Source organism: Neoarius graeffei, chromosome 3 (assembly GCF_027579695.1).
Source record: "Neoarius graeffei isolate fNeoGra1 chromosome 3, fNeoGra1.pri, whole genome shotgun sequence".
Classification (NCBI taxonomy): domain Eukaryota; kingdom Metazoa; phylum Chordata; class Actinopteri; order Siluriformes; family Ariidae; genus Neoarius; species Neoarius graeffei.
This window is the reverse complement of record NC_083571.1, coordinates 12,425,324-12,439,244: the sequence shown is the minus strand read 5'-3', so window position 1 is coordinate 12,439,244 and position 13,921 is coordinate 12,425,324. Positions and strand designations below refer to the sequence as shown.

At 40.7% G+C, this 13,921-nt stretch overlaps 1 protein-coding gene across 1 annotated transcript in view; it reads right to left on the bottom strand.

The window, feature by feature from the left end:
* slc35f1 (solute carrier family 35 member F1) overlaps positions 1-12,017 on the bottom strand; it is a 368,949-nt gene extending 356,932 nt beyond the window's left edge. The window contains exon 1 of the mRNA XM_060916415.1: positions 11,726-12,017. Within this exon, the coding sequence (XP_060772398.1) occupies positions 11,726-11,838 (113 nt within the window). The 5' untranslated portion in view covers positions 11,839-12,017. The remainder of the gene's footprint in view (positions 1-11,725) is intronic.
* Between the last annotated feature and the right edge of the window lie 1,904 nt (positions 12,018-13,921).

Below are 13,921 nucleotides of genomic sequence, written 5' to 3'. Positions count from 1 at the left end.
GTAGCTAAAGCCACATTGCCATCACATCACTGGCATAATTTGATCAAAACAAAATGAATATGAATGTCCCATTGTTAATCAAGTTGTAGTCTCGCTGTAACCAGAATGTTGATGGCAGGCTACTTTTGTAAATAGGTTTTTTTTTTTTTAGTTTGACATTTTTTGTAAAAGGTCCTGGGTTCGAGCCCCGGGGCCGGCGAGGGCCTTTCTGTGTGGAGTTTGCATGTTCTCCCCGTGTCCGCGTGGGTTTCCTCCGGGTGCTCCGGTTTCCCCCACAGTCCAAAGACATGCAGGTTAGGTTAACTGGTGATTCTAAATTGACCGTAGGTGTGAATGTGAGTGTGAATGGTTGTCTGTGTCTATGTGTCAGCCCTGTGATGACCTGGCGACTTGTCCAGGGTGTACCCCGCCTTTCGCCCGTAGTCAGCTGGGATAGGCTCCAGCTTGCCTGCGACCCTGTAGAAGGATAAAGCGGCTAGAGATAATGAGATGAGATGAGATTTTTTGTAAATAGTATGACTGCCTTCAGGTATCAGAGGAAAACTTACTAACATCGTCCGTCCACTCTTTAATTAAATACGGATCCGGTAGGCGATGTCCACTTGTTATAGTTAACTTATTTATGTAGCATTCTCAATCTTGTAACGACAATTGTTTTGCATAATCTGACAGCTCATAATGCCGGTCTATGGCCAGCACCATTAGCCTGGGCCCGCCCATCCTAAGCGTGACGCAACACGAGGGCCTGTTGCGAGCTTAGTCTGGCCAGGCAGGCTATTTACAGCATTTCCAAGCTCCCAAAAAATCGGGAACCAATCAACTTTGAGCATCTCCAACGGCCCTGGGTAGAGGCGTGTTCAAGGCAGTGACGTAGTAGAACTGCGACCGGAAGCCATAGATTGTTTACAGAATCTATGCCGGAAGTGCTTCATTCACATCACGAACATGGAGCAGCGGCAAGCCTTTAACACAGCGGTAGATGCTGTATTGAAAGCATTCAACGGGAAGTTCTCATTGAAAATGGAGCAAAGAGCAGCCCTGGAGGTATTTATTGAAAGGAAGGACGTTTACGCCTTGCTCCCGACCGGCTTCGGTAAAAGTTTAATCTGCCAGTTAGCCCCGTCGCGTCACATACGTCAGAGGAAAGAGTGATGTGATTGGTTTAAGCTTCGTCACAGCCTTTTCTGGCTTCGCCCAGTAGCAAACTGAGGCATTTCAGGGAGGCGGGTCAACCACGGGCTCTGGGAAAAGGTTTGGCTTAATAGCTTGGCCAGACCAAATGCTCGGAGAGCTTTGAAGTCGCGTTAGCCAGGCTACAGCACCATTGTTTCTGAGTCCAGGCTGTGCGCGCATCCTGGCAACGGTCGGTTTGTTTACAAACATGCGAAGGGGTCTATATGACTTCCTATATGTTGATAATGATAAACAGCTCTCTACCTCTAACCATTTTTGAGTTATAATGGAAAATATGCAAATTTTAGCAATGACCTTGAACACCACCCCGATATTTGACCCCCAACCACTAAAAGAACTATGATAGATACCCAATCATGTAGCATATCAGTAGAAGCAGAATTAAAAGAGGAACATTTTGGAATTGGTTTGAAGTAAATATGATGAATAGGAAGGAAGATATCGCGAAAAAAACCAAAAACAAACCATTTTGACCTTTCTGGTGACCTTGACCAGCTGACCTTCAAAGTGTTGGAGGTTATTTGAGACCAATGCCCATCTATTCTGAAAGTTTCATGAAGATTGATCCAGCCATTTTCCCGTAATGTTGCTAACAAAAAAACAAAGAAACCCCATCAAAAACAATACCTTGCCCCCTGGTGGACTCCGTCCCAGGCGAAGTAACAATAGAGTTGCTATATCTATGGAGTAGACATATGGAGAATGACGACGAGTTTAATGATAGCCTTTTTTTTTTAAACTGTAAAAGATTTCTCACCACTTCAACAAGAAATATATCCGAGATGAAGAGACGAAGAGGTTTTGGAGTTACAGTATACTGTACAAGATTGAGCTGAGGTTCAAGGTCACGTGTTTATGACTCTGGTTCAATACTCTGCTTTATGATTCTGTTTTGCTTTTGTTGGTGTTTTGTTACTCTGACTTTGCCTCATGTTTTGTTTGTGTAAATACCACGCCTGCTAATAAACAATATTCCTGCATTTACATCCGTCTTCCGCTGCATACCTGACAGAATACTTCGCAAAGTCTCTGTGAAAACAGCGTCCTTATATGCATGTGCTGATTGCGCTCAAATCAGCATCAGGTGTTTCCCATAACGATTGGGTCCCGGGAGTGCACACAATGCGCTCTGAAGGATCCCCGAATGTAAATGCTCTTTTTAGGTCCCGGCGAAGGTTAGGCTATGCCAAGCCGCTGTGTTGATAAGGCTCCCATGAACATCGGGGACAAATACATCTCAAGATGCTTGAAGAAGTTTCCCTGAGCTTTGGGAAATATTCCCAAACCCATCTGCGAGTATTTGCCACTTAGTTTGCCGACAAAAACATCACCACCAAATTTCAATGCATGCATCGAAATTCTTCGTGATGTTTTTGGCCACTCATGAGGCGGAGACGCACTAAAAAGCAAATCGCGAAGCTTGGAGAACAATTGCCGACTGATGCATCACATGATTGGTGGTGATGCTACCAATTTTTAATCGCCAAGTATTCACAAACCCATCACGAGCTATAGTGTGACCAGGGCCGAAACAAATGTGCACGATGCGAACCTAAAACAAAACCCTAATGCACCCTGAGTCGGGTTGTTATAGTAACATCATGACTGATGTTAAATCTCTGTGAAAATGACGACGCAAATAAAGACTCAGATACTGAGTTCCTACTTATATTAATCTGCAATTAATGTTAGCTAGTTACTAGTAGCTGAGCAGCTAGTTAGCCAGTTTTAGACTATTTTGGATTTCAACAATACATGAAAGCATTTATAATTTCCTATAAATATCGACTCATATTCACAAATCCTGCTATTTTAATCTAGGTAATGGTATGTAAATGCTCCTACTCCATTTTAGTAAACATTTTATTACATACATGGATCATTTTCATGAATTAAAATGACATTCAGTGCTGGTTTAGTTGATCAGTTAGAGAAACAGTACAAATCTCATCTCATCTCATCTCATCTCATTATCTCTAGCCGCTTTGTCCTGTTCTACAGGGTCGCAGGCAAGCTGGAGCCTATCCCAGCTGACTACGGGCGAAAGGCGGGGTACACCCTGGACAAGTCGCCAGGTCATCACAGGGCTGACACATAGACACAGACAACCATTACAGTACAAATCGTTCCTCTATTTAGTTTCCGAGGGGTTTCCTTTACTACACGCTTTATTATACAACTTCACAAACGACTGGCAATAATTGGCACCGTGTCATCACGTTTTCTTAAACAGCCGTTTCATTGCTCTCATTCAGAGTAATTTACAGACGCTAATACGCTATTCTGTACAGTGGTTTTAAGGAAGTTAAATAAATGTCATGGAGCTTCTCAGGGGCTCAAACACAGCAGGATCAGCAGTAATACGCCCGCCCAGGAAGGAATATAAACAACTCTCAGTGTGTAACATATAACGGCTTCTTTTTTTTTTTTAAAGAGAGGATTCACGCAGATAGTGATACTGTAACCAGCGTTTACAGGTTTAATAACTAAAAACCTTCCAATGTGGAGAATTGATGTGATGTGATGTGATGTGATGTGTCACAAGGTAAAGGTAGTTTCTTACTAGAAGCAGTTATTTAGTGCCTCCGGACCACCAGGGGGCGCCATGATTTTTAAATAGATATGCTAAAAAGCACATTTCAGTCTCATCTCATCTCATCTCATCTCATTATTTCTAGCTGCTTTATCCTGTTCTACAGGGTCGCAGGCAAGCTGGAGCCTATTCCAGTTGACTACGGGCGAAAGGCGGGGTACACCCTGGACAAGTTGCCAGGTCATCACGGGGCTGACACATAGACACAGACAACCATTCACACCTACGGTCAATTTAGAGTCACCAGTTAACCTAACCTGCATGTCTTTGGACTGTGGGGGAAACCAGAGCACCCGGAGGAAACCCACGCAGACACGGGGAGAACATGCAAACTCCGCACAGAAAGGCCCTTGCCGGCCACGGGGCTCGAACCCGGACCTTCTTGCTGTGAGGCGACAGCGCTAACCACTACACCACCGTGCCGCCCACATTTCAGTCATTTGGTGAAAAGGTTTACGTATTAGGAAGTCACAAGAGGCCCATAGTTTTCTCTTGTGAAAAAAAAGAAAAGAAACTGCAATTTATGTTCATATCTCTCCAGGGTGGGAAAAGAAAAAAACGGTAAAAGTAGAAGAAAAGAAGCAGACCCTAAACAACAGTAAGAAATTAATACTAATTCGTCAACTTAAGTCCATTTTTCCATGTTCTTGTTGATGTAATTGCTAGCGAGCTAGTGTCTAGAGTAAGAAGTGAGTTCCAGGTAGTGTTTTCATTGAACAGATTCATATGTCAATTGGCTCATCTACCACTGAATTGGTGATTAGTATGATTACACAGGTGATTATAGGAAAGAGTGTGCGCTGATTGGTTGAGAAATACGGACTATTTCTCGATAACCACCTCGATTGACTCAGCAAAATGGCGGCCAATCGCTTTGTCACCGTAAATGAGGAAGAATGACAAATGATGAAAGAAAATGCTGTTCCTAAAAGCACTAAAGATGCTACAAAGTTTGGTCTAAAACTATTCAAAGGTAAGGTGGGATTGGGATTTATTTTATCGATTTCAAAACAAAGCATTTTATGTGATTCGGCGTAGAGAAGGGACAGAAGTCTGTCTGGATCGCGCCTTTATTACATTTGTATACTGCTTTTGAAGACTGAAATACATTTTTTAATACGATTTAAAAAAAATAATCACCTGTGTATTTATACTCAAACAATTATCCACCTCAGGCTCAGGGAATAATAACCTCGATTTTGTCTCAGTTATCCTTCACCAATATTCACTTCGCCATCAGCAAATAATTGTTAACTATAAACCGATAAAATGTGTATTGTGTAATCCTTTAATAGGAATTTGGTTCGGCAAAAAAATAAGACATCTTATAAGACAAACTGTCGAACTGTTTTCGTAACAGATGAGCTAACACACAAATACCGTATGACTATGCAGTTTATCTTGTAGTCCAATTGCTTTTTCTTTTCAATTTGCTACAGCATCACATTTCCAACATCACCCGATCATGTCCTATACAGTGGTGCTTGAAAATTTGCAAACCCTTTCGAATTTTCTATATTTCTGCATAAATATGACCTAAAACATCATCAGATTTTCACACAAGTCCTAAAAGTAGATAAAGAGAACCCAATTAAACAAATGAGACAAAAATATTATACTTGCTCATTTATTTATTGAGGAAAATGATCCAAATATTACATATCTGTGAGTGGCAAAAGTATGTGAACCTCTAGGACTAGCAGTTAATTTGAAGGTGAAATTAGAGTCAGGTGTTTTCAATCAATGGGATGACAATCAGGTGTGAGTGGGCACCCTGTTTTATTTAAAGAACAGGGATCTATCAAAGTCTGATCTTCACAACACATGTTTGTGGAAGTGTATCATGGCACGAACAAAGGAGATTTCTGAGGACCTCAGAAAAAGCGTTGTTGATGCTCATCAGGCTGGAAAAGGTTACAAAACCATCTCTAAAGAGTTTGGACTCCACCAATCCACAGTCAGACAGATTGTGTACAAATGGAGGAAATTCAAGACCATTGTTGCCCTCCCCGGGAGTGGGCGACCAACAAAGATCACTCCAAGAGCAAGGCGTTTAATAGTCGGCGAGGTCACAAAGGACCCCAGGGTAACTTCTAAGCGACTGAAGGCCTCTCTCACATTGGCTAATGCTAATGTTCATGAGTCCACCATCGGGAGAACACTGAACAACAATGGTATGCATGGCAGGGTTGCAAGGAGAAAGCCACCACTCTCCAAAAAGAGCATTGCTGCTCGTCTGCAGTTTGCTAAAGATCACGTGGACAAGCCAGAAGGCTGTTGGAAAAAATGTTTTGTGGACGGAGGAGACCAAAATAGAACTTTTTGGTTTAAATGAGAAGCATTATGTTTGGAGAAAGGAAAACACTGCATTCCAGTATAAGAACCTGATCCCATCTGTGAAACATGGTGGTGGTAGTATCATGGTTTGGGCCTGTTTTGCTGCATCTGAGCCAGGATGGCTTGCCATCATTGATGGAACAATGAATTCTGAATTATACCAGCGAATTCTAAAGGAAAATGTCAGGACATCTGTCCATGAACTGAATCTCAAGAGAAGGTGGGTCGTACGACCAAAGAATGGTTAAAGAAGAATAAAGTTAATGTTTTGGAATGGCCAAGTCAAAATCCTGACCTTAATCCAATCAAAATGTTGTGGAAGGATCTGAAGCGAGCAGTTCATGTGAGGAAACCCACCAACAACCCACAACTTCAACAACAGAGTTGAAGCTGTTCTGTACGGAGGAATGGGCTAAAATTCCTCCAACCCGGTGTGCAGGACTGATCAACAGTTACCGCACACGTTTAGTTGCAGTTATTGCTGCACAAGGGGGTCACACCAGATACTGAAAGCAAAGGTTCACATACTTTTGCCACTCACAGATATATGTAATATTGGATCATTTTCCTCAATAAATAAATGACCAACAAATATTTTGTCTCATTTGTTTAACTGGGTTCTCTTTATCTACTTTTAGGACTTGTGTGAAAATCTGATGATGTTTTAAGTCATTTATGCAGAAATATAGAACATTCTAAAGGGTTCACAAAATTTCAAGCACCACTGTATGTAAATGATTTTAAAAATGATGTTATATATTTAGGATTGTGAATTGGATTTGGTAAATTTGCTGTTTTTATCTACCTGACAATAACACAGAAAGGATTCTCAAAGCTATCAAGGACATTTTCAGTCAGAAATCAATCAAAATTTGTACAGGTATTATAAAAGATACATTTTACAATGGTATTTATCAGGGTATAAAATCTTTCAGGTGGGAAGAGGCTGTAATATATCACTTATTATTATATACACAGGATACTTTTTCCATAGAATAAAAACATGTATTCTATTCGCTTCTAGTGAGTTTATTGATGCCATGCAATATTGTAATCATATCGATTATCCTCCATGTATCACCCCACTGATCCCAATGGAGAATGAGCGTGCAATATTGTTATAATATTGCACGTTGTCAAGACAATACGAGGTCACACGCAAAGATCCAATGATAAAACTGTTCTGTTGTGCGCATGCGCACAATCACTTCTTTGTCGGCCGGGAGACAGAGAAGACGGGGTTAATTCAGTGCTCGGTTTAAGCACTAAATAAATAAACTGAAACTAATGACACACTGAACACCCGAAAGGCTACCAAAACTTAATTACATATTCTTCACACATATTTACAAGAAAAAAACCATACCAACAGACATCGAAAAACTGGAAAAGAGACACGTCGGAGATGTAAAGCTTCCATGCTAGTGAGTGACTGACAGTTTGTTCACAAACATGACCGCGAGGTTTGCTTCATTAAAAACTGAAGATTTAAAGAGAAAGACGCGCTGAGCACCCAAAAGGCTACAAAAACTTCACTGAATATTCTTCACCCATATTTACAAGAGAAAAACATATCAATGGACATCGAAAAACTGGAAAAGAAAGCAATAATGGAAATATTGTCAAAGTTCTACTTGGAGGTGAGGAAAAGTGATGGAGACTTTTACAAGAGGACTTCACTCGTGGATTTCACTCAGCAAAGCCCTTTTGTTTTGAACAACTGCAATGTAACAATTAACTCTGACCAAAAGTAACTGTGAACTTGAACTGTCTACCTGGATATAGCTTGTATATAAGTTGGGTTGTTCTTCAGGCTTTTTGGACTTGTACAGTTTTTATTGTGAGAACTTTGACTTTGTACAGTACATTGGATTACATTAGATCAGTCCAGATTTCTCGACCAATCAGCACATACTGTACGATTTCCGATAATCACCTCCGTGTTTATACTAACATATGGGGGCAGCCACAGCCTAAAGGTTAGTGAAGCAGCCTTTGGACCAAAGGGTTGCTGGTTTGATTCCCTGGACCAGCAGGAAAATCCATGGCTGACGTGTTCTGAAGTATGCAGGATTATAAAAATCTACCATGGTTGTTTCTGATGGAGTCACGCTTTTTTTTTTCTTTAAACAGGGTGTCATGAACGAGCTGACATTATTAATTTGATTATTAAAGCAACAAAATAATTTACCGAACTTCTTTCTGTGGTTGATATTTTTGGACATGGTCCTGCAGAGTCCAGGATCAGAACTGTGTCCAAAGCAATGCTAGAGTGACGTAACTGACCAATCGGAAGTATTGAGTATTCAACAAAGCTGTGTAGTAACATGTATTAGCGTACTCCAATGTTAAAATGCGGTGCAGTTACGCAAAACGAGTAACGATTGTCAGTTAATATACAGTAATATGATCGAAGTAAAATATCACCGGACATCGTTTCAGTCTAAGACGCATAGATGATTGTAGAGATGATGTTCTATCACAGAAGCATGCATGATGCAAAATTTTCTTTGTGAATAAGCTAGCTTGAGCTAGCTTAGGCTTGTATCGTAAATGGAGCCACACAGCTCCAATTCTGCAAAAGAGCTTACGCTTGTTGACTTGTTAACATAATACTTGTTTTTATTAATCGTTTTATTCCTCTTACTCCACAGGAGTTTGTCAATACTTGGTACTTTTTATCCGTTTATAGTTGCACCACACTCACATTTGCTCTCTCTTGGAAAGAAGACGATAAAAACTGGAACTTGTTACATGACCGAGAAACCATAAAGCTCTCTGTCCTGCGAAACCTGAAAAGAAACAGCTTTATCTCTTTCCAAAAAACAGGAAATAAACATCTCTTTATGGGAAGCTTCACCATATCAACAACTGCGAATGGTTTTCTTAATGCGTATGCAGAGCATCCACAATCCAAATCTCTATGAATTAGCAGTTACTATAGAAACGATGATGTATTAGAATAAGCGCATTAATATAGCCCGAAAACTTACAGCTGGTATTAAAGCAAAAACAGCAACTAATAAGGTCGGAGCTTTCAACAGCACTGTGGTATAAATAAATAATTATAACAACTCTGATTAATAGTTAGGAATAAATTCTACTGTATAAAATCATGGCTTGTGCACCGAGAACCACCTTCAGTGATTAACACTCAGGCCAAGAGCAGATTCCTCTCTGGTCCTGGACGATTAGGAGGGAACCCAAGCTCACCACATGCATTCCACCGCACAGCACATTGTTGTGGATATAAAGGAAGGAATAAAGCCAAGCCTGAAAAGCTCCAGCAGATGGTAAAGACAGTGAACGTGAGCCGTCTGAGTCAGGAGCACCAGCTGTCACCCATTGTGGCTTCATCAACACACACACACACACACACACACACACACACGCATTTACACACAGCTGGAATTGGGCTCTCCACTACACTACTGGTTCTCTTACGTATTGATTTCTCTGCCACTTTGTCAAAACAAGAGAAGCGCTCATCTAAGCGGAGACAGAAATGAACTCCATCACACTGATACACTGTAATCCTCTGCTTTCTAATTGCAATGCATACACACTCCTGATACAACAACTCTCTCTCTCACACACACACACACACACACTGCACAAGACAAAAGAGGAGGGCTGCAAAGCAAACAAACAAATAAACAAGCAAGCAAACAAACAAAAACCAATTTCTATCTTTGACTAATAAGGACCTTATTGATTTTTTTAGCAAGATGATGGATGGAAACAAAATGCTTACAGATGCTCATCACATCACATCACACACACACACACACACACACACACACACACACACACTGCACAAGACAAAAGAGGGCTCCAAAACAAACAAACAAACACCAAGGTTTATCTTTTAATAACAAAGACCTTGTTGATTTTTTTCTGCAAGATAATGGAGAAAAGCAAAACGCTTACAGATGCTCATCACATCACATCATAATGCACAAGAAGAGGGCTGCAAAACAAAACAAACACCAAGGTTTATCTTTTACTAACAAGGAACTTATTGATTTTTTTGCAAGATGATGGAAAGAAACAAAATGCTTACAGATGTTCATCACATCACATCACACACAATGCACAAGGCAAAAGAGGAGGGCTGCAAAACAAAACAAACAAACAAAACCAACCAAACAAATTCTTTGACTAATAAGGGCCTTATTGATTTTTTTTTTTTGCAAGATGATGGACAGAAACAAAATGCTTACAGATACTCATCACACACACACACACACACACACACACACACACACACAATGCACAAGACAAAAGAGGAGGGCTGCAAAACAAACAAACAAAACCAAACAAACAAACAAATTCTTTGACTAATAAGGGCCTTATTGATTTTTTTCTTTTGCAAGATGATGGACAGAAACAAAACGCTTACAGATGCTCATCACACACACAATGTACAAGACAAAAGAGGAGGGCTGCAAAACAAACAAACAAACAAACAAACACCAAGGTTTATCTTTTACTAACAAGGACCTTGTTGAATTTTTTTGCAAGATGATGGACAGAAACAAAATGCTTACAGATGTTCATCACATCACACACACAATGCACAAGACAAAAGAGGAGGGCTTCAAAACAAAACAAACAAACAAAACCAACCAAACAAATTATTTGACTAACAAGGGCTTTATTGATTTTTTTTTTTTGCAAGATGATGGACAGAAACAAAACGCTTACAGATGCTCATCACACACACAATGCACAAGACAAAAGAGGAGGGCTGCAAAACAAACAAACAAACAAACAAACACCAAGGTTTATCTTTTACTAACAAGGACCTTGTTGAATTTTTTTTTTTTGCAAGCTGATGGACAGAAACAAAACGCTTACAGATGCTCATCACACACACAATGCACAAGACAAAAGAGGAGGGCTGAAAAACAAACAAACAAACAAACAAACAAACAAACAAACACCAAGGTTTATCTTTTACTAACAAGGACCTTGTTGAATTTTTTTTTTTGCAAGCTGCTGGACAGAAACAAAACGCTTACAGATGCTCATCACACACACAATGCACAAGACAAAAGAGGAGGGCTGGAAAACAAACAAACAAACAAACAAATAAACACCAAGGTTTATCTTTTACTAACAAGGACCTTGTTGAATTTTTTTTTTTGCAAGATGATGGACAGAAACAAAACGCTTACAGATGCTCATCACACACACAATGCACAAGACAAAAGAGGAGGGCTGCAAAACAAACAAACAAACAAACAAATAAACACCAAGGTTTATCTTTTACTAACAAGGACCTTGTTGAATTTTTTTTTTTTGCAAGATGATGGACAGAAACAAAACGCTTACAGATGCGCATCACACACACACACACACACACACACACAGGTGCATGAGGAAGCAGTGTGTTTACAGTGTGTCGGATGGAGCATGTCTTCAGCAGTACTGACTACTGATTGTGGAAATGAATCACTCACGCGCACACACACGCGCGCGCGCCTCTTTAGTTCTGCATGCAACAAGATTAAACGGAGAGCCGCGGCTTGCGCGCGCGCGCACCGGCTTGTGGATAAACAGGGCGCGTGACAGATGAGCTGCGCGTTTCCGGCTCACCTGGTGAAGACTCTCCGGATCCGGTGCAGCAGGCGGGGGGACGCTGGGTCTGAGTCTGCAGGACCGGGCTCCGGGTTCGGAGCCACATGATTGTGGAGCTCGGGCTGAATCATCTCTCTCTCTCTCTCTCTCTCTCTCGGTTGGAAGCGTGTGTGTGTGTGTGAGTCAGAAGGCGCAGGGCATGGCGCTCTCTCACTCCACTCAGCTCTGCTTGCTTTGGTTTCTCTTTAACTGTCTAGTTCTCCATCATGCAGGTGAGAAAAACCAGGTGTGCGTTCCTGTCCGGGAGTGAGTGAGAGTGAGTGAGTGAGTGTGAACGCAGCGCCGGACTGAACACTGCTGCTCTTCAGCTTTCAATTAAAGACTTACAGCTTTCAGCCGCTAGGGGGAGCTCTGTCTCTGTCATTGGCGCTCTGTGCTGTGACAGAAAATGAATGAACACCTGACCAACACAATCCTCTGCTAAACCCCTCTCCACCGCCATCATGACGGAAGTTCTCATAATAACAAGCGAACACGCTGATAATTATAATTTAATATCTCATAATAATGAAATATGAGGTTTCTCATAATTATGCTTGAAGTGCTCATAATAACATTTCGAGAAAGGGTTCTCAGTATAACATGATTATTGGGAGATAATAAAACAGACTATCTCGTAATTCTGAGATAGCGTCACATAACACAGCAGAACATACCAGAATATCGCCTAGTGTAACATTATAACTATACAGCATATCATACATCATATTATACAGCAGTAACTTTACAAAATATAACACGAAATGACATTATTAATAATCAGAATAATAATAAGCATCTATTTTAATTTGTATTCTTTGGGGGTCAATCATTTTTACCAAGTTTTTTAAAATAAAATACTAAAAAAAAACCAAAAGAGAATGATTGGTTCTTCAAAGAAAAGTAGATCTTCCAGTCTTACATGCATACTTGCATTTTTACATCCATTTATGCACGCGTTACTTTACTTACACACTGTTACTTAATTTTTTTATTTAAATCCTCACTCACTTATTCACATTCTTACTTACTCACTCACTCACATACTCACACACCACTCACTCATTCACTTACATTCTTCCTTACTCACTAACTCTCTCTTACTTACTCACTCATTCACTTTCTTTCTTATTCACTCAATCACTCTGACACACTCACTCATTCTCTTGCTTTCTTCCTCATTCACTCACTCACACTCACTCTATTACTCACTCACTTTCTTTATTACTCACTCACTCACTCACACACTCGCTCACTTTCTCATTCAATTACTTTTTTCCTTACTCACTCGCTCCCTCCCATCCTCACACACTCACTGACTCACACAGACACTCATTCATTTACTTTCTTTCTTACTCACTCACTCACTCACTCACTCACTCACTCACTCACTCTCTTTCTTACTCTCACACAGACTCATTCGCACTTACTTTCTTCCTTACTCACTTTCTTTCTTACTCATTCACTTTCTTCCTCACTCACTCACTCACTCACTCACTCACTCACTCACTCACTCACACAAACACTCACTCACTCACTCACTCACTCACTCACTCACTCACTCACTCACTCACTCACACAAACACTCACTCACTCACACAAACACTCACTCACTCACTCACTCACTCACTCACTCACTCACTCACTCACACAAACACTCACTCACTCACACAAACACTCACTCACACAAACACTCACTCACTCACTCACTCACTCACTCACTCACTCACACAAACACTCACTCACTCACTCACTCACTCACTCACTCACTCACTCACACAAACACTCACTCACATAAACACTCACTCACTCACTCACTCATTCACACACTCACTCACTCACTCACTCACTCACACAAACACTCACTCACTCACTCACTCACTCACTCACTCACTCACTCACTCACACAAACACTCACTCACACAAACACTCACTCACACAAACACTCACTCACTCACTCACTCACTCACTCACTCATTCGCATATTCACTCACTTAGTTTCTTATTTGCTTACTCACTCACTCATTCACTTATTTTCTTTCTTACTCACACTGTTTCTTACTTGCTCACGCACTCTATTACTCACTCACTCACTCACTCACTTTCTTTATTACTCACTCACTCTTTATTACTCACTCACTCACTCACTCACTCACTCACTCACTCACTCACTCT